At 38.5% G+C, this 26,897-nt stretch overlaps 1 protein-coding gene across 12 annotated transcripts in view; it reads left to right on the top strand.

Annotated features, from left to right (window-relative positions):
- NSD1 (nuclear receptor binding SET domain protein 1) overlaps positions 1–26,897 on the top strand; it is a 159,719-nt gene that overhangs the window by 52,770 nt on the left and 80,052 nt on the right. For 11 of the 12 annotated variants that reach the window (XM_069476169.1, XM_069476173.1, XM_069476177.1 and 8 more), the window contains 3 exons: positions 10,831–10,966; positions 20,519–20,691; positions 23,699–26,261. In XM_069476169.1, the coding sequence (XP_069332270.1) occupies positions 10,831–10,966; positions 20,519–20,691; positions 23,699–26,261 (2,872 nt within the window). Of the gene's footprint in view, positions 1–10,830; positions 10,967–12,818; positions 12,841–12,994; positions 13,097–20,518; positions 20,692–23,698; positions 26,262–26,897 lie in introns of all 12 variants that reach the window. The other variant, XM_069476180.1, reaches the window with a different exon arrangement.

Genomic DNA, 26,897 nt, shown 5'->3' on the forward strand with positions numbered 1-26,897 from the left:
TTTCCGGATGAATAATGATGCTAAGCATCTTTTCATGTGCTTATTTGGCCATTTGTATCTCTTCTTTGAAGAAATGTCTACTTAAATCCTTTGCCCATTAAAAAAAAAATTGGGAGGTAGGAGGATTGCTTGAGGCTAGCCTGGGCAATACTGAGACCCTGTCTCTACAAAAAAATTTATAAAAAATTAGCCAGGCGTGGCGGTGCACACCTTTACTTCCAGCTATTCAGGAGGCTGAGGCAGGAAGATTGCTTGAGCCCAGGAGTTTGAGGTTGCTGTGAGCTATGATGATGGCACTGCAATCTAGCCTAGATAACAGAGTGAGATGCTGCCTCAAAAAAAAAAAAAAAAAATTAAGGTGTTTGTCTTTTTATTGTTGAATTTTAGTCATTCCCTATATATTCTAAATATAAGTTCCCTTTTAGATATATGATTTCCAAATATTAGATATCATTTGCAAATATTATCTCCCATTCTGTTCTTTTTCTTGATTGTGTCCGTTGAGTGCAAAAGTTTTAAATTTTGATGGAGTCTTATTTATGTTTTTTTGTTGTTGCTGTTTGTTGTTTTCATGTCATATCTAAGAAACCATTGCCTACTTCAGGATCTCAAAAGTGTATGACTCTGCATTCTGAGAGTTTTATGGTTTTAGCTCTTACATTCACGTCTTTGATCTTTTTTGAGTTAATGTTTGTATATGGTGTGAGGCAAGGCTCCAACTTCATTCTTGTTGATACCCCGTTGTCCCAGTATCATGTTGAAGACTACTCTTTAAAAGTCTTCATTGAAGACTTCATTGAATTGTCTTGGCATGCTTATAGGAAATCAGCTGCCTATAGTAGATGTATTGCTTTATTTCTGTACTGTCAAGTCTGTTCCCTTGATTTACATGTCTGTTCCTTTGCCAGTACTACACAATATTGATTACTGTAGATTTGTAGTAAGATTTTAAATTTGGAAGTATGAGTCTTTCAAGCTTGTTTTTCATCTTTAAGATTGTTTTTGCTTTTTGGGTCTCTTGCATTTCCATATTAATTTTAGGATCAGCTTGTTATATTCCTCAAAAAAAAAAAAAACCCAGCTGGAATTTTGATTGAGTCTTATAAGTCAGTTTTGGAACTGTTGTCATTTTAACAATATTAAATTTTCCAATCCATGAACAAAGAATGTCTTTCCATAAATTTAGATCTTAAAAATTTTTTTCAATTATAATTGTTTTGTATTTTTCATTGATAAGTCTTTTACCTCCTTGCTTAAATACATTCTTAGTTATTTCATTCTTTTGGATGGTATTATAAATGGAATTTTAAAAATTTCATTTTCCTGTCTTGTTGAGAAGAAAAAATAAAAATTGCATTTGCAGTTTATTTCTAGTGTATAGAAATACAATTGATTTTTGTATGTTAATCTTATATACTATAACCTTACTAAATTAGAGTATTAGCTCAATGGTTTTTTTGTGGATTCCTTAGATTTTTGTATATACAGGACCATGTCATTTATGCATACAGATAGTTTTACTTCTCTTTTTTCCTCCCAACCTAGATTCCCTCCCTCCTAGCTAGAACCTTTGGTAAAATATTCAACAAAAGTGGCAAGGGTGGATGGACATCCTTGGTTTTTTTTCCTGATCTTAAGAGGAAAGCTTTCAGTCATTGACCCTTAAATGAATTGTTAGCTGTGGGTTTCTCATAGACAATCTTTGTCAGATTGAGGAGGTTGTCATTTATTCTGCTTTGTAGAAATTTTTTTTTTTTTTAAATGAAAGAGCGTTGATTTGTGTCAAAGGGGTTTTGTGTGTTTATTGAGATGATCATTTGGTTTTTTCCTCTTCATTTTGTTAATATGGTGTATTGTGTTGCTTGCCTTTCAGATGGCAAACACTAACATTGCATAACTGGGATAAATCAACCCTACTTGATCTTGGTGTATAATTGTTTTCATATGTTACTGTATTCTGTTTGCTAATATTTTGTTTAGATTTTTTGCATTTATATTCTTAAGGGATATTGGTCTATTGTTTTCTTTTTGGTGATATCTTTAATTTTGGTATCAGGGTAATGGTGTCCTCATAGAATAAGTTTGGAAGTATTCCCTCTTCTATTTTTTGGAAGAATTAAGGATTAGTGTTAATTCTTGATTAAACACTTAGTACAATTCATCAGTGAATCCCTCAGATTCTGGCCTTTTCCCTGTGGGAAGTTTTTTGATTTAATCTCTTTACTTGGAAATGTCCAGATTTTCTATTTCTTTTTTTGTTTGTTTGTTTGTTTGTTTTGAGACAGAGTCTCACTCTGTTGCCTGGGCTAGAGTGCCGTGGTGTCAGCCTAGCTCACAGCAACCTCAAACTCCTGGGCTCAAGCAATCCTCCTGCCTCAGCCTCCTGAGTAGCTGGGACTACAGGCATGTGCTACCATGCCTGGCTAATTTTTTCTATGTATACTTTTAGTTACCCATATAATTTCTTTCTATTTTTAGTAGAGACAGGGTCTCGCTCTTGCTCAGGCTGGTCTCGAACTCCTGAGCTCAAATGATTCACCCGCCTCGGCCTCCCAGAGTGCTAGGATTACAGGGATGAGCCACCGTGCCCGGCCACTCTATTTCTTTTTGATTCAGTTAAGTTGATTTCTTGGAATTTGTCCATTTCATCTAGATTATCCAATTTGTTGTTATGCAGTTGTTCATAGTTTTCCCTTTTAATCATTTTTATTTCTATAAGATCCTTCCCTTCCCTTCCCCCTTCCCTTCCCCCTGCTTCTGCCTTCCCCCTTCTCCCTTCCTCCTTCCACCTCGCGCCCCCCCCCCCCCCCAACTTTTGTTTTGCTTCAGAAGGGGTTTCACTATGTTGCCCAGGCTGGTCTCAAACTCCTGAGCTCAAGCATGTCTCCTGCTTCAGCCTTTGCAGTAGCTGAGAGTACAGGTGCATGTCAGTGCGCCCAGGTAGATCTTTCATTGTTGATTTTAGTAATTCAAGTCTTCTCTTTTTCTTAATGTTTCTCAATTTTGTCGATCTTTCCATAGAATTAACTTTTGAATTTTTATTTTGCTGTTGATTCTCTTTTCTTAATTTCCTCTCTAATTGTTATTAGTTTCTTAACTAGAAAAAGGTGAAAAGTTGGGTTATTTGAAATTCTCTAAAAAAATGTTCGTGTCTACAGCTATGAAAGGCCCTCTAAGCACTACTTTTGCTGCATCCTGTAAGTTTTGTGTTCATTTTTGTTTGTAGTATTTTCTAGTTTCTCTTGTGATTTCTTTAACATATTGATGATTTAAGAGAGTGTTGTTTAATTTTCTGAATTTTCTTCTCTTGATTTGTGGTTTCATTCCATTGTAGTTAGAGAACATACTGTGTATAATTTCAGTCCTTATAAACTTATTTAAACTTATTTTATCACCTATCATATGGTCTGTTCTTGAGAATATTCTTTGTGCATTTGAAGACTATGTAGTCTGTTGCTGTTGGGTGGAATGTTCTGTAAGATGTCTGTTAGGTCTAGTCAGTTTATAATGCTATTAATTAAGTCTTTTATTTCTTCGTCGATCTCTCTGGTTGTTCTATCCATTACTGAATGTGTGTTTTGAAGTTTCTTATTGTTTGTCTTTCTCCGTTCTATTCTGTTTTTGCTTCATGAGTAAAATAAATAGAAATTCACACTGAGACACATCGAAATGCATATGTGTTTATAATTATTATACTTTGTTGAACTGACACTCCCCCCCCCCCTTTTTTTTTTGAGACAGAATCTCACTTGTCATCTGGGCTGGAGTGCTGTGGCATCAGCCTACTTCACAACAACCTCAAACTGCTGGCCTCGGCCGAGTGTCATGGCTCACACTTGTAATCCTAGCACTCTGGGAGGCCGTGGCGGGAGGGTTGCTTGAGGTCAGAAGTTTGAGACCACCCTAAGCAAGAGTGAGACCCTGTTTCTACTAAAAAAAAGAAAAAATTAGCTGGGCAACTAAAACTAGAAACAAAATGTTAGCCAGGCATGGTGGCAAGGCCTGTAGTTTCAGCTACTCAAAAGGCTGAGGCAGAAGAATTGCTTGAGCCCAGGAGTTTGAGGTTTCTGTGAGCTAGGCTGACGCCATGGCACTCATTGTAGCTTGGGTAACAAAGGGACACTCTGTCTCAGAAAAGAACAAAAAACAAAGAAAAAAACCTCCTGGCTTCAGCCGATCCTCCTGCCCCAGCCTCTTGTGTTCCGGCCTCTCGAGTAGCTGGGACTACAGGTGTGCGCCACCATGCCCAGCTAATTTTTTCTATTTTTAGTAGAGACAGGGTCTCCTTCTTGCTCAGGGCTCAGGTTGGCCCCGAACTCCTGAGCTCAAGAGATCCTCCCACCTTAGCCTCCGTAAGTGCTAGGATTACAGGTGTGAGCCACTGTGCCTGGCCTGAATTGATACTTTTATCATTATAAAATATCTATCTTTGTCTCTAATAAAAATTTTTGCCTTAACTTTGTTTTGTCTGATATTAAAACAGAAAGTATACCTTTTCTCTTTTTGTTACTGTCTACATGATTTCTGTCTTAGTCCAATTGTGCTGCTATAATAAATTGCCTTAGGCTGCGCAATTTATAGCGAACAGAAATTTATTTCCTACAGTTCTGAAGTCTGGGATGTGCAAGATCAAGGCACTGATATTGGTATCTGTAGGGGCTACTTTCTGCTTCAGAGATGGTGCCTTGTTTCTGTGTTACCCCATGGTGGAAGGGACAGCTAATTTTTCTATTATTTCTAGAGATGGGATCTCTCAGTGTTGGTCAGGCTGGTCTAGAACTCCTGGCCTCAAGCGATCTTCTTACCTCAGCTTTTCAAAGTGCTGGGATTACAGGCGCAAGCCACCACGTTTGACAGAAAGTTATTTGAAAAGAGATTGTTTGGCCGGGCGCGGTGGCTCATGTGTGTAATCCTAGCACTGTGGGAGGCTGAGGCGGGAGGATAGCTTTGAGGTCAGGAGTTCCAGACCTTCCTGAGCAAGAGCGAGACCCTGTCTCTACTAAAAATAGAAAGAAATTAGCTGGACAACTAAAAATATATAGAGAAAATTAGCCGGGCATGGTGGCACATGCCTGTAGTCCCAGCTACTCGGGAGGCTGAGGCAGTAGGATCACTTGAGCCCAGGAGTTTGAGGTTGCTGTGAGCTAGGCTGATGCCACGGCACTCTAGCCCGGGCAACACAGCGAGACTCTGTCTCCAAAAAAAAAAAAAAAAAGAGAGAGATTGTTGCACTATCATGAGCTGTTTTTTCATATTTAGCTCTGCTGTAATTTTTGGATATGCCTGGAAGGAGATTAATATCCAAGGACTATCCACTCTGTGGTAACATTCAATTAACATTAAAATAGAAAACAACTTAAGTTTTATCTCATATGTCCAGCAAGAACATACTTGAACCAATTGAGTTGTTTTTGTGTTTTTTTTTTTTTTTTTTTGAGACAAAGTCTCGCCTTGTTGCCTGGGCTAGAGTGAGTGCTGTGGCGTCAGCCTTGCTCACAGCAACCTCAAACTCCTGGGCTCAAACGATCCTCCTGCCTCAGCCTCCTGAGTAGCTGGGACTACAGGTGCGCACCACCACACCCAGCTAATTTTTGTTTCTATATTATTAGTTGCCCAGTTAATTTTTTTTCCTCTGCTTTTTTTTTTTTTTTTTTTAGTAGAGATGGAGTCTTACCCTTGCTCAGGCTGGTCTCAAGCTTTGGACCTCAAGCGATCCTCCTGTGTTGGCCTCCCAGAGTGCTAGGATTACAGGCGTGAGCCACCACTCCTGGCCTTTTATTTAAGTCTTTAATCTTAGAAGTGTAATATAGATATGATTTGGACCTCTTGGTAGAAATTTCATTAGTGAAAACACTTATACAGATTGCACCTAAAGTGCCTTTAAATGTATCTTTTGGCTAAAGAACCACTTCCTGATTGTGGTTGCAGAGATGTCTCAGGCCTTTAATCATTTTTAAAGATGGTAGTGACAGTCTTTTGCAGGAGAGTTTAATATGAAATGATACATTACTCTCAATGAAAAAAAGAACATGGATATTTTTAATCTAGTTAGTTTTTAGGTTAGATGTAAATACTTTGAAAACTAATTCTGGCCATATTAACTCATCATGCAAAAACATGGTCTTTAGAATTAATCAGGTGTGGGTTTATATCCCAGTCTTTCCAATTGTGACTTAATTGAGCTTTTTAAACGTCAGGTTTTGTTTTTTTTTTTTGAGACAGTGTCTCACTCTGTTGCCCGGGCTAGAGTGCCGTGGCGTCAGCCTAGCTCACAACAACCTCAAACGCGTGGGCTCAAGTGATCCTCCTGCCTCTGCCTCCTGAGTAGCTGGGACTACGGGCACTTGCCACCACACCGGGCTAATTTTTTTTTTGTTTCTATTTTTAGTTGCCGGGCTAATTGTTTCATTTTATTAGAGATGGAGTCTTGTTCTTGCTCAGGCTGGTCTTGAGCTCCTGACCTCAAGCAATCCATCCTCCCACAGTGCTAGGATTATAGGAGTGAGCCACCATGCCCAACCCTCCCCTAGTATTTTGAAATAAATAAAAGAAAAGTAAAAAGAAAAGCCTTAAATCTGCCTATCCTGCCAGTCTAAACTCAGGTGCCACTTCTTCACTCATGTGTTCTCTGATACCTATCCCAAGTGTCTTGGAATCAGGAATTGTGCCTTATTTGTCTTTGTGTCTCTTGTTGAACTTAGTGTTAGTAAGTTTGTGTGCAGTTGAATTATGGGCTTAAAAACGATTTGTTTGGAAGTCTCTCTTTGCAAGGTGAAAATTTTAAGCTGGTTTTTATTTTATTTTTTTTGAGACAGTCTCACTCTGTTGCCCAGGCTAGAGTGCTGTGGCATCAGCCTAGCCCACAGCAACCTCAAACTCCTGGGCTCAAGCGATCCTGTCCTCAAGCAATCCTCCTGTCTCAGCCTCCCGAGTAGCTGGGACTACAGGCATGTGCCACCATGCCCAGCTAATTTTTTTTTTTTTTATGTATTTTTATTTGTCCAGCTAATTTCTTGCTATTTTTTTTTTTTTTTAGTAGAGACAGGGTCTTGCTCTTACTCAGGCAGGTCTCAAATTCCTGAGCTCAAAGGATCTGGCTGCCTCAGCCTCCTGGAGTGAGCTACCACTCCTGGCCTTTAAGCTGGTTGTTTTTTTTTTGAGACAGAGTCTCGCTTTGTTGCCCAGGCTAGAGTGAGTGCCGTGGCGTCAGCCTAGCTCACAGCAACCTCAAACTCCTGGGCTTAAGCGATCCTACCGCCTCAGCCTCCTGAGTGGCTGGGACTACAGGCATGTGCCACCATGCCCGGCTAATTTTTTCTATATATATATATTTTAGTTGGCCAGATAATTTCTTTCTATTTTTAGTAGAGACAGGGTCTCACTCTTGCTCAGGCTGGTCTCAAACTCCTGAGTTCAAACGATCCACCCGCCTCGGCCTCCCAGAGTGCTAGGATTACAGGCGTGAGCCACCGCGCCCAGCCTAAGCTGGTTTTAAGAGAAGAGTTGTATATCTTTTTAAAGCTTTGTCCTTGATTTCCTCTTTTTTCATGTTTAGAGGCCTTTTCAGGGTGGGGAACTTTTGGCCTTTAGGCCTTAAGTGTGGCATTTTTGACTGAATCCAAATGTTACAGAACAAATTCTTTTATTAAAAGATGTGCAGCAGAGAAAGTCTGAAGCTTTTCTTGTCTCCTTTGCTGCTTAAAAAAGGACAGTCTTGAAATCAGAAGGCTGCAGGTTCCCCACCCTTGTGCGGTGGGTAGCCTGTGATCCCAGTTACTTGGGAGGCTGAGGCAGGAGCATTCCTTGAGCCCAGGAGTTTGAAACTAGCCTGGGCAACATAGCGAGACTGTATGTGTGTGTGTATGTGTTTTTAAAAAGTCAGTTATATTTGGGCACTATTGAATAATAGTATTAACAATATGTATTTATATATACAGTTTTTTCACTGAATTTGCATATATTTTATTTGGTTATTGTGGTAAATCTATTAAAATAGTAGGAGAAAAATATTTCAGGTTTGTGAAAATCTTTGCCCATCAATTTAAGAAACTTTTTGTTTCTCAATGGCTTTTTTTTTTTTTTTTAAATCATGATTACTGCTTCGGCATGGTTTCTAAATAGATCGTGTATTCTATGTATGGCTGTGTAATCGATTTTCAGTATCATATGACATCAGCTGCACTTAGCATATTTCAGAGTTGTCATACCATAATTCTTTTTTAATAGGTCACTTTGTGGATTTTAACTTTTGTCATAAATAAATTGCTTTAAATGTCTTTTTAAACAGTTATTTTACTTATTTGAATTATTTTCTTTGAGTTAAAATACTGGGAGTAGACTTAATAGTTAGTCATCTTGATGGTTCATGGTAGAGTAGGTGTTAATTTCCCAATTTTGTGGCTTAGGAAACTGGGGCTGAATTAAATGACTTGTTTAAGGTGACCCAATTTGTAATGGAGGTAAAGACCACTTTGTCTGGTTGTGTGATTGTAGTGACTGTCTTTACCTGATAACACTCATGTCCTTTCTCTTCCATTGAATGCATGTGTTTTATGGCTATACTTCGGATAATACAATGTAATCCTTTTGTAGCAGCCATACGGAGATAGAAACATGGCCATGTCCTAGATTATGGCTGAATTTTTCATAAAGAATATCATAGTCATGAGATTTTATTGTTATTGAATAATAAGAGTTTAGGCTCTGGTTAAGAGTTTAGGCTCTGCAGTTGGACTGCCTAAGTTTGAAACCTGGCTCTGCATAAAATTGGGGTAATAATATAGTATCTACCTTAAGAGGATTCAAGGAGGAACAGTGCTTGGCACAGATCAAGCATCAAGTAAATGCTAGTTACTGTATTTAAAGTCATTTAGGACTTGAATTAATAAGCAAGTTCCATATTTAGTGATGATTGCCAAATATATTTAAATAATCAGAAACCAAATTATATCAGAAAGGAATGGGAACCTTTTCAGATTGTAATTTTTAAAACAGATAAATAACAGATTTGTTTTTCCCATCAAGTCTTGCAACACTGGTTTTAAAGTTTCAAAGTCAGCTAGCTTTGAAGTCATATTCTTTCTGATAACTCACAGACTCATAATAGTTAAAAATACCCTCTTAGGGCTTTGTAAAAGAAAATAATCTCTCAGCACTTTGGGAGGCTGAGGCTGGAGGATTGTTTGAGGCCAGGAGTTTGAGACTAGCTTGGGCAACTTAGCAAGTCCCCATCTCTAAAAAAACAAAACAAAACAAAACATAGCTGAGTATGATGGTACATGCCTAGACACCTAGCTACTTGGGAAGTTGACATGGGAGAGTTGTTTTTGCCCAGGAATTCGAAGCTGCAGTCAGCTATGATCGCGGCACTCCAGCCTGGATGACAGAGCAAGGCCTTATCTCTGGGGAAAAAAAAAAAAATAATAATAATAATATGTAGTCCCTATCTTAGTCCCAGAAGCTCTATATACATGAAGAACTAATCCTAGTATTTTCGTTTTTTTCTGTTTTCGTCCACCCCTTCCTCCAATCATAGCATTTTCAAATGAGATTTAACTTCTATGAGTATTTAGAAGCATTCTGTGGGATTTTCTGTGGTTTATGGCTGAAACCAGAGTCTTAAAGTTGAGTGGTAACTTACAAATCATTGAATTGAGCCCAGTCCTTTGATATCCTTCATCTGGGGCATTATTCATCATTTATTTGAATTATTTCAATGAACTCATTCAGCGTACCATTTGTTGAACACTTAGTTTATCTGTGTCAGGTGCATACTGTTTTAGGCATTGAGGAGAGAAGATTGAGTCTGGCAGATGAACTCACCGAGCTTTTTTCAAGATGTGGCATTTAAATAAAATGATAATATTTGCATGTTTCCTTGGAGCAACTGGAGGAAGTTGCTCTTAGTTTGAGTATCCTAGAGAATTCTTTTGGACACTCAGAAATATCTCAGCACACTTGCAAATCCTTTCTGGTACACCAGATGGGAATCTTAGGTATATTAAACACAAAATAGTTTTTCTCTCAAGGCAGGAGATTTATACCATTTGTGGGATGTTAAAGGCATGGACATGGATTTAGGGCTGAGATATTTCTTGGTGTCCAGAATTCTAGGCCAATTAGGCATATTATTTTTGGAGGAAGGATGCAACAAGGGTCTATGCGTTGGACAGTTCCAAGGAGCTCCATTTATATTACATTCTGTATGAATGGTGTCCCTGGGAGTTGCACAGTGCAATGTTCTTGATGCAACTTTCCATGCGTATCTTGGGAAAAATTCAGGCCAGTTGCACTGATATAACTAGTGTCTAGCCTAAATATATAGCTTTCAGGATGTTTTCATCAGAGTCATTATAGTTAATTAACTAATAGAAATTTCTGTGTTGTTTTGAGAAGGATGTAGAATATCACCTGGAGAAGGTTCTGTAGTCTCTTGACATTGTTAAAAATTCTGTTTATAATTTTCTATGTTTTCCCCCTTCATGCTGTGATCCAAGGACTGAAACAAACATAGCTTTGCCTTGGGATTATTTTTATTATTTTAGTTTTTAAGTTTTTAATAATCAAAACAGTTCAATTTTATTTTTGTAATGTAAATAGACTAGTCATATAAAACAATTATAAATTGAAAGCTAGTACTGGATAAAAGGCTATGTTATTAACAATTAAGGCAAAATAATTTAGTTGTACTTATTTTGTAACTCTTGTTATGTTGGAGTGTTTTCATCCTGAGTTTTCAGGCATTGCTTTCTCAGAAGGCTAATGGGAAGGTAATATCCTGTTTCAAAAAATTTTATTCTTATTGATGTCCCATGTTTTGTCTACCTAAAGTGTCAACCCAAGAAAAAGTCTACGCCACTGAAGTATGAAGTTGGAGATCTCATCTGGGCAAAATTCAAGAGACGCCCATGGTGGCCCTGCAGGATTTGTTCTGATCCATTGATTAACACACACTCAAAAATGAAAGGTAATACCTCCAGTTGATTATACATGATAAAATACAGTATGGAATTATAAACTTGCAGTTGCCTTTAGTATAACCCAATTTTTGTTGCCTTTAATAATAATCTGTTTTCTCCTAAGAGCATTTTGTGAATGAATTGTTAACGTATTTTATCTCTTTTGAATGTTTAAGTTTATTTTACTCTATGATTTAAAAATTCTCAATTGATTTAGCTGTAGACACCAGGAAAGTGTTAGGCCATTTACCTGAAGTTTACATTGTCCAGAATTACCTTTCATTATATTTACATATTTATACTTTAATCTTCATGTTTGTATCATTTTTGATCATTTAAAAGCTGAAACAATTATAAATATTGCTTATGTTATTTTGAATTTTGCAATCTTAATTTTGAGTATTTCCTTTACTTACTATAGTTTGTTTCTTACTTGGTTGTTGTATTTGAATATCAGGTATCTTACCTTTATTTATTTATTTTTGTATGATATCTTTAAATTGCTATAAAGTGGAGCCTGAAACATGGTTTTGAGCTCTTTTTTTGTGTGTGTTAAGATGCTTTGTGGTTTTATTGTAGTTTTAATAAATGTATTTTAGTTTTTGAATAGGATATGTTTATGAGATTCAAAACAGTCAACTTTCTCTTTTGCTGTTATCTGCCCCATTCTTCACCCCTCTTTTCAGTGGGTAACCAATTGTTACTAATAGTTCTTTCCAGTTTGTTTATGTAAATCCAAATATATATTGTCATCTCCTGTCCCTCCCTTTTATCGTGAAAGTAGCATAGTATATGTATATTTTGCAGCTTGTCTTTTCCACTTCTTAGAGATTTTTTTCATATTTTTCTGTAGGATGATTGCTCCAAAGTTGGAATTGCTAGATTTGATTTTATATTTTGTATATTGAATATCCAGGTGCCCAAAGACCTTTGAGTTTTCTGTATTAAACGGCTAGTACCTTATCCATTGTGGCCTGTCTAGATTTCTAAATTCTACTTATACAAAATTCTCTTCTTTTGTAACCTCCCTGTCCCTAGGTACTGCCGGTTCCTTATTCATTATAGTGTTCGTTATGCACTATACTCAACGCTAGTTGAGTCCATGCCATTTATTTTACAAATACTAAGTATATTGTATTGATTTGAGTACTGTGCTAGGTGCTGGGATCCAGTAATGGGCAAAAACATCAGCTGTCATGGGAAATTAGAATCTAGTAAAAGAGACAAGGCACCAGCAAATAATCAAGTAAATAATTATATAACTGAGAACAACATACAAGGAAAAATTTTTGTGTGCATTCAGTGATATAGCAGGGACGCTTACCTTGGACTTTTGTTGTGATGGTGTTCTAGGGCAGTTGACCTAGTAAAGTTATCTTTTATCTGAGACTTTAGAGGATAAGTTAGGTGTTAACTAGGGAAAAGAGGAGCTGGTTTTCAGAACAGAAAATAGTATGTGCTCTGGCTGTGAGTGATCTACAACAGAGTAATGGAGGGTGACACAATATGAGACTGGGAAGTAGATATGCACTGAATCATTACTACTATGTAGACTTCGTTAAAAATTTTGTATTTTACCTACAAACAATGAGATATCATTGAGCAGGGGGTGATGTGATCTCAAGTGTACTTTTTTTTTTTTTTTTTTTTGAGACAGAGTCTCACTCTGTTGCCCGGGCTAGAGTGAGTGCCGTGGCGTCAGTCTAGCTCACAGCAACCTCAAACTCCTGGGCTTACGCGATCCTACTGCCTCAGCCTCCCAAGTAGCTGGGACTACAGGCATGTGCCACCATGCCCGGCTAATTTTTTGTATATATATATTTTAGTTGTCCATATAATTTCTTTCTATTTTTAGTAGAGACGGGGTCTCACTCTTGCTCAGGCTGGTCTCGAACTCCTGACCTCGAGCGATCCACCCGCCTCGGCCTCCCAGAGTGCTAGGATTACAGGCGTGAGCCACCGCGCCCGGCCTCAAGTGTACTTTTTTTTTTTTTTTTTTTTTTTTTGTTGAGACAGAGTCTCACTTTGTTGCCCAGGCTAGAGTGAGTGCCGTGGCGTCAGCTTAGCTCACAGCAACCTCAGACTCCTCGGCTTAAGCGATCCTACTGCCTCAGCCTCCCGAGTAGCTGGGACTACAGGCATGCGCCACTATGCCCGGCTAATTTTTTCTATATAGATTTTTTTAGTTGTCCATATAATGTCTTTCTATTTTTTTTTTTTTTTAGTAGAGACGGGGTCTCGCTCAGGCTGGTCTCGAACTCCTGACCTTGAGCAATCCACCCGCCTCGGCCTCCCAGAGTGCTAGGATTACAGGCGTGAGCCACCGCGCCCGGCCTCAAGTGTACTTTTAAAAGTTCACTCTGGCTGCAGTGTGGATTAGAGGAGGCACAAATAAATAAGAGGAGATAGTTAAAGGAATCATTGCAGTAGTTGTGATGTGATGAAAATTGTGAATAGAAAATAAAGAATGATTTAGGAGATAAGTATCTATCTCAGTAATGGATTGAATAATGGGGAGTAAGGGTGAATGAATGAATTCCTGAGGTTTCTAGCTTCCAGGTTTCTGCATCTCAGGATGGCTCCCATGTTTTTAGCTCCATCCATGTTGCCATTTACTGAAAGAACCCTGGAACATTTATAACTGAGAAGTGCCATCTGCTTGTTCATATTATTATAGTTGAAACCATAGGCAAGGTATGGATGATATGATGTTGGGGACAAAATATACCATGAGACAAGAGGTTGCTTTGAGGAAGCCAGCATTTGAGGTCTATGTGGAGGAGACTGAGCTTCCAAAAGAGATGAATCAGACATGTAAGAGGAAAACTGGGAGAATTTGGTGTCTAGAAACTAAAACACAGTAGTATCCATATGTGGTACATTCCAAGACCCAAAGCGAATGTCTGAAATTGTGGATAGCACTGAATCCTATATGTATATATGATGTTTTTTCCCATACATACATAACCTATGGTCAAGTTTATTTTTTTAATTTTATTTTTCTGCTCAATATGATCTGCAGGAACATAAAGTTTCATTTATAAATTAGGCATAGTAAGATTAATAACAGCAACTTATAAAAAAATAATTATAGTAATAAACATTAATAAAAGTTACATGAATGTGGTGTCTCTCTCTCTCTCTCAGTAGCTCATTATACTGTACTGCATATAACTGAAACCATGGAAAGACAAACTGTGGATAAGGGAAGAGACTAATCTATTTTAAGAAGGAAGGTGTGGTCAGTTTTATTGAGTGTTGGCTAGTGATCACATAAAATGTCCATTAGAGATAAGGAGTTGTGTAGATCACTGGTAACCTTTTTTTGGTGGTTTGATTGTGGCAGAAGTTGGACTGGACTGATCTGAGAAAATGGAGACAGAGGCAGAGAAAGGAAGATGCTGTAGCTGGAGAGGTATATGGGGTCCAGAAAGATTTTTAAAAAGAAGAAGGATTATATAGTTAGTAATGATGAGAAGAGTTCTGGAGATAGGCTGAGGTGGAAGACAGAAGTAATGCAGGATCAGAGATGGGATCATCCTCTAAGGGAGAAGGAGATGGTTAGATGTGATTCAGATCATAGTCAGGCTTTGGCCTGAATGGGAGGAAGAGAGCCATTCTAATGTAAACATTAGGGGTTGGTGAGGGTGCTGGTGATTGTAGGTTCCGTGTGCTATACTTGAACATTTCCTATCTTTCCTGTTTCTCTGAGTGAAGACTGTGGTCACATTAGAGAGCAAATGCTATTGCTGACAGGAAGATCGTTTTCTTTTTTTTAATTCAAGGGAGCTTCCCCCAAAGGGTAAATTTAAATAACTCCCTGTTGCAGAAATGATAGAACAAGTTAAAATGGGTCTATTTAACCTTTCAGCTGGTTACTTCATATTACTTAATTTTTTTATTTTCTCCTCGTATTTCTCATTTTGACTTTTTTTCCGAGGTGGTTATGACAAGCTAATTCTGGAAAGCTTAATTTATACTCTCCGTTTTTATTTGAATTTGAGTTTTTCTATGTATCTCCTTCATAGGAGATAACTAGTGGAACCACCAGTCTTACCATTGCAGCTGCCAAGTAGCTCGTAAGAAATATTTACTGTCAGAAATAATTTTGCTCCCACCACACTGAAACTATGACTACTATTAATGTTTGACTTTGTAGCAATGTAATCTCTTTGAAGTTTTTATTTTGAAAGTTTCAAACCTACAGAAAAGTTGAATAGTAAAATGAACACCCATGTATACTTATATAAAAAATTATTGTTTGGTACCAATTATTAATACCAGATAAAAATTAAAAATCATGTAATGTTCATATTGTGATCATTCATGTTTATTGGTTTCTCAAAGTCAATTATTTCAAATGGTGTTAGAAAGCACAAAATTTCATAAAACCATTTTGTTTTGTTTTTTTAAAAAAAATCATTATTATCAGATACAGTACATATAAAATTAAATAGTCAAGTGGTTAATTCTACAAGTCTTGTTAAGAAAACAGTCTGGGCCAGGTATGGTGGTGGCTCATGCCCATAATCTTAGCATTTTGGGAGGCTGAGGTAGGAGGATCATTGAGGTCAGAAGTTCAAGACCAGCCTGAGCAATATAGCTAGACTGTCTCTACAAAAAATAGAAAAATTAGCCAGGCATGGTGATGTGTGCCTGTAAACCCAGCTACTTGAGAGGCTGAGGCAGGAGGATGACTTGAGCCCAGGAGTTGAAGGTTGCAGTGAGCTATGGTGGTGTCACAGTACTCTAGACTGGGTGACAGAGCAAGACCTTATATCAAAAAAAAGAAAAGAAAAACAGTTTGGGCCAGGCGCGGTGGCTCACGCCTGTAATCCTAACACTCTGGGAGGCCGAGGCGGGTGGATCGTTCAAGGTCAGGAGTTTGAGACCAGCCTGAGCAAGAGCGAGACCCCGTCTCTACTAAAAATAGAAAGAAATTATCTGGCCAACTAAAATATATATACAAAAAAATTAGCCGGGCATGGTGGCGCATGCCTGTAGTCCCAGCTACCCGGGAGGCTGAGGCGGTAGGATCGCCTGAGCCCAGGAGTTTGAGGTTGCTGTGAGCTAGGCTGACGCCACGGCACTCACTCTAGCCTGGGCAACAAAGCGAGACTCTGTCTCAAAAAAGAAAAACAGTTTGCTGTTGTAATACCTCTTCTCCACAGCACAGAACACCTTCAACTCTTTTAGCTGGGTGTGTGGTACTTCTGCATCTCAAAATGCCATTATTTTGTATTATTTTTCATTGCTGCATTGAGCTCCATTTCCCACCCCACCTCTGTCACCCTTTATCTTTCTTATTATACATATAATTTTGGTTAGGAATTCACTGTATACCTTATTATGTTAAGAGTTGGGGCTGTATCCCAATAAAACTAAGCCAGGCATCCTAAGCCAGGTATGGCTATTATATCTGCTGAATGTGTATTGCTTTAATACCATTATAAAGTAGGAAAATTGTGAGTTGAACCATTGTAAGTCAAGGACCGTCTATAAATTCAGTCATATATGTGGTCATTTGTAACTGATTTTTTTCTCTTAGCATAGTGTTTTCAAGGTCTATGTATGTATGTGAGTACTTTCATCATCCCAAACAGAAACTCCGTACCCACTTAGTAGCAACCCCCTGGCCCTTGGTAACTACTAATCTACTTTTTTTCTGTATGAAGTTGAGTATTCTAGGTACCTAATATAAGTGGAATCATATAATACTTTCCTTTTGGGTCTGGCTTATTTCACTTACCATAATGTCTTCTGGGTTCATCTATGCTGTTACATGTTTCAGAATTATTTTTTTTTAAAGCTAAAATTCCATTGTGTATCACATTTTATTTTTCCATTTATTGTTTAGTGGACATTTGGGTTGTTTGTCTATTGTGAATAATGTTTCTTTCAGTATTGTATAAATATCTGTTTTATCTGACTTTTGGATTATATATCAAGTCCTTTTGAATTTTTTTTTTTTTTAAAGAGACATGGCTTTGCTCTGTTGCCTAAGCTGGAGTGCAGTGGTATGATCATATGACTCAATGTAACCTTGAAATCCTAGGCTCAAGGGATCCTGCTGCCTCAGCCTGGCAACTAGCTGGGACTATAGGCACATACCACAATGCCCAGATAATTTGTAAAAAATTTTTTTGTAGAAATGAGGTCTTTCTACCTTGCCCAGGCTAGTCTTGAACTCCTGGCCTCAAGTGATCCTCCTGCTTTGGCCTCCCAAAGCGTTGGGATTATAGGAATGAGCCACTGTGCCTAGCCTGCATTTTATTTTTCAAAACATCTTTCACATTTTGTTCTTCCCATTTTTACTGCCTTAGTTGAGGTTCTAATCATTTCATGTCCATACTACTTTGGTGATCTCTGGTCTAGTGAGTATCCTGTTTCTTCTTATTGTGTTATTTAGAATCTAGGTCAAGGAAGTTTATATTTCTAAGATGTAAAACTGAGCCTTATTTGCTTGGTTTAAATGAGGCTCCTCATTGCCTGCAGGATAATGGCTAAGCTTTTAATGTGCCATGTAAACTTTTTCAGGTCTGGCCTCTGTCTAACCTTGCTTAGTTTTACTTTCCTTCCACATTGTGATTTAGTGTTCTGAACCACTTGTAGTTTGTTATAATCGTTTTGTTCATTCATGCCTTTGAGGGTTCGAGGCCCTCATACTTGAATTCTCTGCCCAGCAAACTGTGTACCTTTAGAAATTGTTCAAGTGTCCTATATGTCCTCTAGTTAATGATTTCCATTTTTTGGTGTTATTTTTAGTGAGTTTTTATGTTATTGCTATTGTCATGCTGTTGTACCATGATCTATTTGTATATGTCTTTGTTTCTTGAGGGAGAATGCCATAATTGGTGTCATAAGCAGATTATCATAATCATCATCTCACATAAATGTAAAATTAGGTAATTCTTACCTAAATATGCACCTGAGATTTAAATACTATATTTCATTGATTCTAAAAACAAAATATGAAGTTAACATGTATCTTTAAATTGATATATTGACCATATCAAGGTGATGGCTTTTTGTTTGTTTTCATGTTTTTTTTTCCTCCGTTTCTTAGTGGTTTGTAAAATAAATGTACAACTTTCCATCTCTGGCATCTCAGAGTTTATGAAGTGGTGTACTTCCTTCTGGATTCCAGGATTGTAACTGCCATACAGCCTCTGTTTTTTCAGGATTAGGTCACCCTTCTACTGAGTCTTCCAATCTACATTACCCATTCTGGAGGCTAAGAATTCGAGGGGCCTTATCTGGTGAGGGCCTCCTGACTGGTGGGGACTCTGTTTGGAGTCCTGAGGGTGGTGCAGGGCATCACATGGCAAGGGGGGTGATCTGCTCTTTATATATGTCTTATCCATGAGGCAGTGAGTTCTTTTTTTTTCTCTTTGTAGTATTGGCACATCAGAAGTTTTTGATCTGTTAGTTGAATTTATTTATTTATGGGAGAATGATTTGTTCTCAAATTAACTTTAAGAATCTCCGTATAGGTATATCTTAACCAATTTTAATCCCCCTTATAGATGATTTCTATTGAAGATTTTAATTCAATAGATGGGAAATAAGAAGTTTGGTTTTTTCTTAGTTTCTTTTTAAAATAGACTAAAAACAGAAAAGTTAACCAAGTTTTAATTTCATTATGAAGCCTTGTTTTTATAGATAACCATTTGTAAACTTTTGAAACTAGCATTTTTAAGAGAAACTGCCTTTGAAATGTACTTTGGGGGGATGGGTCTACTCTTCCAATTACTGCATAGCTAGGAGTTTTAAAAATCATCTCTGTTTATACTTGTTCTACAGTTCAGTTTATAAATCTGTCCTCCCCTTTCATTTTCTTTTTGCATTCTGAAGGAAGTAGACTTTTCCTGTTTTTTCAAAGAGATGTTTGGATTCTTTTTTGTGTTTTGAAACAGGATGTGGTTGTTGTAATGGAATTATATGTGAGTTAAAGTGAATTTTCCATATAAAATGCTTTGCATTTCCTTTTTAAAAAAGTGCCAAATTGTGAAGCCTCTGTAGCTCACTTGCCTGCCTTCCTTTCTTCCTTTTCTTCTTTCCCTTTCTTTCGTCCTTTTTCCCCTTCCCTTTCCTTTCCTTCCCTTCCCTTTCCCCTTCCCCTTCCCCTTCCCCTTCCCCTTCCCCTTCCCCTTCCCCTTCCCCTTCATCTCACTCTGTCACCCAGGCTAGAGTGCTGTGGCGTCCGCCTAGCTCACAGCAACCTCAAACTCCTAGGCTCAAGCGATCCTCCTGCCTCAGCCTCCCGAGTAGCTGGGACTATAGACGTGTGCCACCATGCCCGGCTATTTTTTTCTATATATATTTTTAGCTCTCCATATAATTTCTTTCTATTTTTAGTAGAGGTGGGTCTCACTCTTGGTCAGGCTGATGTCGAACTCCTGACCTCGAGCTCTCCTCCCACCTTGACCTCCCAGAGTGCTAGGATTATAGGTGTGAGCCACCTCGCCTGGCCTTTTTCCCCCCTTTTTTTCCTTTCCTTTCTTTCTTTTCTTTTTCTTTTCTTTCTTTCCCTCCCTCCCTCCCTTTCCTTTCTTTCAAGTGGAGATCCTAACTATCTGTTAGGTGGATAGTTAGGATCTCCGGCTCTGACTCTGTTTCTTTTGTAACCTTTTTTTAATACTGTAAAAGATGCTAAAATGCTGTGTATGGAAGAGATATATATACTAGATAAATTAGATTGTAATGTTTTCTAGACTGGATTTGTATTTTTATTTATTAATTAATTTATTTTTTGAGGCAAGAGTCTCACTCTGTCACCCCCCCCCCGCCCAGAGTGCAGTGGCGTCATCATTGCTCACAGCAACATGAAACTCCTAGGTTCAACCAATCCTTCTGCCTCAGCCTCCTGATAACTGGGACTACAGGCGCGTGCCACTATGCGTGCCTAATTTTTTCTATTTTTTGAAGAGATGGGTTCTCCCTCTTGCTCAGGCTGTTCTCGAACTCCTGGCCTCAAGCAGTGCTCCCACCTTGGCCTTGGCCTCCCAGAGTTCTAGGATTACAGGCGTGAGTCCCCTCGCCCAGCCCAGAACCAATTTTTGACTCTGAATTTGCCCTCTCTGAAGTCATTAAATTTATAGTATCTATACTATCAGGACTGTACCCCTTATTTTTTAGTGTTGATTGTTCTTAGAAATCCATGCGAAGGCCCCAGGGTAAAGCGGACTGCAGCCTCGAACTCCTGGGCTCTAGTGATCCTTGTGTCTCAATCTCCTGAGTAGCTGGGACTACAGGCGTGCCATCTTAATTTGCTCTGTGATTAGCTAATCAGCCTCTAACTGGTTTTGAATATATATCACTTCTAAACTAGGCCATTGATTTTTTTTTTTTTTTTTTCATAAACGCTTAAGTATTTTTTTGTCACATCAGTTGAATACTTAAAAATTTTTTGGGGGGGGTACCTACTTCAGATTTTCTAGTTCAGTAGGTATTTTACCATATTAACTGTTTGCTTCTTTGACAACAATGGTGTGGCTGTTCTCTTGATGATTAGCAGTCATGTTTTTGAAGTAATGACATTGGTTCTTGTCCTTACCTAGTTTCCAACCGGAGACCCTATCGGCAGTACTACGTGGAGGCTTTCGGAGACCCTTCTGAGAGAGCCTGGGTGGCTGGAAAAGCAATCGTCATGTTTGAAGGCAGACATCAATTTGAAGAGCTACCTGTCCTCAGGAGAAGAGGAAAACAGAAAGAAAAAGGATATAGGCATAAGGTGGGGGAAAAAAAATAAAAGGCCTTTAAAAAATTATCTACTTGAGGGTTGGCAGAGAGAAGACAAGGAAGAAGCGTTATGGTTTTGAAATAGGTTATCTTTTGGTATTAGGATGTCTTTGAGAAAATAGCTAGGAAGGAGGGGGTTTTTTTTTGTTGTTGTTGTTTTTTGCAGTGATCTGGGCTAGCTTTAGAAATATTTATACTCAATTTGTTTAGAAATGTTTTCAGCTACTTCTGTCGTTACACCCAGAGAAGTTACAGCATGACGTAGCATGACCAGTCTTTTGTTATTTCTTATGTGAGAAGAAAGTGATCACTAAAATGAAATATTCTGCTTCTCACTCTCTGGACTCATTATTTCTCTTAAAAACGAGAAAGATAAGGCTTTTAACAGTTTTCTTTTTTATGTTTGCCAGTGCTTAAGTTTGCAGTTTCAAAACTGGTTATATTTTAATGATGAACGTGTGTCTTTGTTTCTTTAGCTTGATGTTTTGAGTTAAAATTGGCCGAGAAAATTTTGGCTGATTATTTTTTTTTTTTTTGGCAGTACTTTTTGCCTCCATTTTAAAAATTGTGTTCCAGTACACATAACATAAAATTTATCATCTTAACCAGTTTTAGTTATACAGCTAAATGATATTAAATACATTCATAATGTGCAACCATCAGTTTTCATAATTATTTTCATCTTGTAAAACTGAAACTCTACCCATTAAGCAATAACTCCCCATTTTCCCTTCCTGCCCCTCAGTTCTTTGTACCTCCATTCTACTGTCTGTCTCTATGGTTTAATATTCTTTCATAGTCAATTCTAAAAGGGGAAATAGTTTTTCTTAGATTGATGTTTTATACTCCCCTGTTTTTAAATAGTTTTAAACTATTTTAAAAAAATCATAATTGGCCGGGCGCGGTGGCTCACGCCTGTAATCCTAGCACTCTGGGAGGCCGAGGCGGGTGGATTGCTCAAGGTCAGGAGTTCGAGACCAGCCTGAGCGAGACCCCGTCTCTACTAAAAATAGAAAGACATTATGTGGACACCTAAAAATCTATATAGAAAAAATTAGCCGGGCATAGTGGCGCATGCCTGTAGTCCCAGCTACTCGGGAGGCTGAGGCAGTAGGATCGCTTAAGCCCAGGAGTTTGAGGTTGCTGTGAGCTAAGCTGACGCCACGGCACTCACTCTAGCCTGGGCAACAAAGTGAGACTCTGTCTCAACAAAAAAAAAAAAAAAAAAAAAAAAAAAAAAAAAAAAAAAAAAAAAAAAAAAATCATAATTAAGGCCGGGCATGATGGCTCAGGCCTGTAATCCTAGCACTCTGGGAGGCTGAGGCGGGAGGATTGGTCAAGGTCAGGAGTTCGAGACCAGCCTGAACAAGAGTGAGACCCCATCTCTACTAAAAATAGAAAGAAATTATCTGGACAACTAAAAATATATATAGAAAAATTTAGCCGGGCATGGTGGCGCATGCCTGTAGTCCCAGTTATTCGGGAGGCTGAGGCAGAAGGATTGCTTGAGCCCAGGAGTTTGAGGTTGCTGTGAGCTAGGCTTATGCCACGGCACTCTAGCCAGAGCAGCAGAATGAGACTCTGTCTCACAAAATAAATAAATAAATAAAAATAATAAAATAAATCATAATTAGAATAATTTAGTTAGTATGCAGGGTCTGCCACTTGTAACTTGATTCCTCTGTGACTTGGTGTCTTTATCTCTGAAACTAGTGTAATAACATCTACCTTGTAGAACTGTTGTGAGGGTTAGAAATAAGTATAAAATACTTAATATGTTTGAGGTTGATGCTTTAAAAATAGTATGTTTTACTGTTAGGATGAAGGGGTTAACTTCATGCTTTCTAATATTTTGGATGATTGGGAGTGGGGAGGTATAAGTTTTTGTTAAGCCTTTTAGCTATGTAGATTTGTCAGCCCTCTTTTCAGAGGATTTCATTAATTAATGCTTTCAGATTCTGGAAAATTATTTTACTCTGTTGCAGTTAAGAGAATTTGTGGGTGTGTGTTTGTATGTAAATGATGATCAGTTTATTCCCTTATAAGAGGAGGTTACCTATCTAGTGACCTTAATTTTTGCATACTTTGCAGAACATCCCCTTCACAAGTATAAAAGTGTCTGTGAACACTAACTGGTAGTTAGAACCTTGACTAATATCTATCATATGGAGGCAAGGAAAGAAATGAGAGTCTGGAAAAGTTAGATGTTTTTCATAGAGCCTCAATGTCCTCATGCTGTGAGGAATCAAGAAAAGAACTTATGTATGTCATTATTCCCAGGGTGTCTTTGTATCCCTGAACTACATGGTTAAGCCAGGAGACAGCTTAGTTATAATCCAGTTTGTATGTAACATGGAGAGTCTTGATTAGCCATGTAGCTAGTGAAAATTAGAATTTCAAATTTCAGCACTCTTAGGGGGTAGATCTGGCCTGCTTGTTCTTCTTGACCTATTTTTTCCATATTCATCTTCTTTACCCTTTTGCTTTCTTTTTAAGGCAAGTGAACATATGCTTGCCCTTCATAAGTTAGGAAGAAAATAAATCCTTATTCTAAGATATAATGTAGTAAGTAGGGAGGGTCTGGGTCTTCCTTGATTTAGAAATGTAATGTTATCAGTTTTAGTCTAAGTTATGGTTTGGTTCACTCCTTTGTGTTATGAATGTAGGGGAAGTCGAGTGTTTCTGAGATCAATCCTTCCTCTAATGATGGATCTTATTGGAGGCAGTAGTGTTGAGGAATTTCTATTAAGTTAAGCTGTAGGTGAGTTCAGGTGCTACCTACCTGGCCAGTCCCATAAAAGGGCCTTAATACCTTTTTAAGTGCATATACATTGTACATTTTAACTGTGCACTTAAAAATGGTTAAATACATTCATAATGTGAAGAAGTCCAACAGGTTTGGAAAAGCTTCTAATTTAAGAAGTATTTATTGATCATTTCCTTGTTCTCCTTCCCATTTTCTGTGATAAGTGATATTCTTTTTCTCCTTTAAATTTAAGGTTCCTCAGAAAATTTTGAGTAAATGGGAAGCCAGTGTCGGTCTTGCTGAACAGTATGATGTTCCCAAGGGGTCAAAAAACCGAAAATGTGTTACCAATTCAATCAAGTTGGACAGTGAGGAAGATATGCCATTTGAGGACTGTACAAATGATCCTGAATCAGAACATGACATATTGCTTAATGGCTGCTTGAAGTCTCTGGCTTTTGATTGTGAACATTCTGCAGATGAGAAGGAAAAGCCTTGTGCTAAGTCTCGAGCCAGAAAAAGCTCTGATAATCCAAAAAGGACTAGTGTGAAAAAGGGCCTCCTGCAATTTGAAGCACGTAAGGAAGAACGGGGGGGAAAGATTTCAGAGAACCTTGGCTTAAACTTTATCTCTGGGGATGTATCTGATAAGCAGGCGTCTAATGAACTTTCCAGGATAGCAAACAGCCTCACAGGGTCCAACACTGCCCCAGGAGGTTTTCTGTTTTCTTCTTGTGGAAAAAACACTGCAAAGAAAGAATTTGAGACTTCAAATTGTGACTCTTTACTGGGCTTGCCTGAGGGTGCCTTGATCTCAAAACATTCTGGGGAGAAGAAGAAACCCCAACGAGGCCTGGTGTGTAGTTCCAAAGTGCAGCTCTGCTATATTGGAGCAGGTGATGAGGAAAAGCGAAGTGATTCCATTAGTATCTGTACCACTTCTGATGATGGAAGCAGTGATTTGGATCCCATAGAACACAACTCAGAGTCTGATCACAGTGTCCTTGAAATTACAGATGCCTTTGATAGAAAAGAAAACATGTTATCTATGCAGAAAAATGAAAAGATAAAGTATTCTAGGTATCCTGCCACAAACTCTAGGGTAAAAACAAAACAGAAGTCTCTCATTGCTAATTCACATACAGACCATTTAGTGGATTGTACTAAGACAGCAGAGCCTAGAACTGAGACATCTCCGGTTAATCTCTCTGATCTTACAGTGTCCACTCTTGTCCATAAACCCCAGTCGGATTTCAGAAATGATGGTCTTTCTCCAAAATTCAACATGTCATCAAGCATTTCCAGTGAGAACTCACTAATAAAAGGTGGAACAACAAATCAAGCTCTATTACATTTGAAGAGCAAACAGCCCAAGTTTCGAAGTATAAAGTACAAACATAAAGAAAACCCAGTTATAGTAGAACCCCCAGTTACAAATGAGGACTGCAGTTTGAAATGCTGCTCTTCTGATATGAAAGGCTCTCCTTTGGCCAGCATTTCTAAAAGTGGAAAAGTAGATGGGTTAAAACTACTGAACAACATGCATGAGAAAACCAGGGATTCAAGTGACATAGAAACAGCAGTGGTGAAACATGTTTTGTCAGAGTTAAAGGAACTCTCTTACAGATCCTTAGGTGAGGATGTCAGTGACTCTGGAACGTCAAAGCCACCGAAACCATTACTTTTCTCTTCTGCTTCTAGTCAGAATCATTTACCTATAGAACCAGACTACAAATTCAGTACCTTGCTAATGATGTTGAAAGATATGCATGATAGTAAGACCAAGGAACAACGGTTGATGACGGCGCCCAACTTGGTCTCTTATCGGAGTCCTAGTCGTGGAGACTGTTCTACCAGTAGTCCTGCAGGGGCTTCTAAGGTTTTGGTTTCAGGAGGCTCCACCCACAATTCAGAAAAAAATGGAGATGGCATTCAGGACTCAGCCAATCCTAGCCCCAGTAGGGGTGACTGTGCACTGTCTGGGGAATTGTCTACATCTCTACCTGGCTTCGTGTCTGACAGAAGAGATCTTCCTGCTTCTGGCAAAAGTCGTTCAAACTGTGTGACTAGGCGCAACTGTGGACGATCAAAGCCATCATCCAAATTGCGAGATGCTTTTTCAGCTCAAATGGGAAAGAATACAGTGAACCGAAAAGCCTTAAAGACAGAGCGCAAAAGAAAACTGAACCGGCTTCCAGCTGTGTCTCTGGAGCCTGCACTGCAGGGAGACAGAGAAAGTGGAGGTTCGTTGAGAGGTGGTACAGAAGACACTGGTAAAGAGGAGCCTCTTCAGTTAATGGGCCATTTAACAAGTGAAGGTGCTGCTGATCTTTCTGACGTTCATTTCCGTAACAAGGTTAAACAGCCTGACCCTGACACAATTCCCAAAAAAGGCCCTGGTTTTGAAAACAGAAAAGGCCAAGAGCTGGACTCTGAAATGAACAGTGCGAATGATGAACACAATGGTGTAAATCAAGCGGTGCCTAAAAAGCGGTGGCAGCGTTTAAACCAAAGGCGTGCTAAACCTCGTAAGCGCACTAACAGATTTAGGGAGAAAGAAAACTCTGAGGGTGCCTTTGGGGTCTTGCTTCCTAGTGACCCTGTACGGGAGAGGCAGGATGAATTTCTAGAGTGTAGAACTCCTCCTTCAACAAACATACCAGAGGATGCACAAACAGATCTGAATCATGCTGGCCACTTAGATGCAGTTGGGTCACAGTTGAATATTTGTGATAAATCCAATACCAGCCTTGGGGACATGGAAAAGGAGCCAGGAATTCCCAGTTTAACACCACAGGCTGAGCTCCCTGAACCAGGTAAGGACTTCTGACTGTGATAGAAAGGGATTTGAGAAAGTGCTCATAATATTGTCATTTTGAAATTGGTATTTTATTGGAACGGTGAAGTATAAACTGGGAGGGAAGGATTATCACTTGAATGATGTAGAATTATGTAGAAGGATCTGAGTTTTGAAAACCAGATTTCCATTTATTTTCAGAAATAAAGTTTTACGAGAAGCTCTGTGTCCCCCCGCCCCACCTTTTAATAAGTCTCAATAACATTTTTGCTCCTGCTCCCCATTTTCTGTCTTTAAAAAAAAAATCTCCAAACTTGTTGGGATTCAGTCTGTTATTACAAGTGATTGAGAGGCTCTGGTCCTAAGGTTTAAATCCAGTTGTTAGTTTCCAGCAAACAAGTAGACTTTGCTGGATATTAGGCTTCTTTTGACTAAACATAAGGTAGGTCCACCTGTTATGTGGACAACAGGGACATGTGGTTTTGACAAAAAATGATGGTATTCTATAATACTTACTTGAAGGTCTTGAGTGTCTTAAATCCCTTCTGGAATGAGGATTATGAATAAATAAAAATACAGTAACTAGCAGAGTATCCTATTCTAGTAGAAGAAGAAGAAAACAGAAATCTTTCAAGACGTGAACATTATACAGTAT

The sequence above is a fragment of the Eulemur rufifrons genome, chromosome 7 (genome assembly GCF_041146395.1).
Source record: "Eulemur rufifrons isolate Redbay chromosome 7, OSU_ERuf_1, whole genome shotgun sequence".
NCBI lineage: Eukaryota > Metazoa > Chordata > Mammalia > Primates > Lemuridae > Eulemur > Eulemur rufifrons.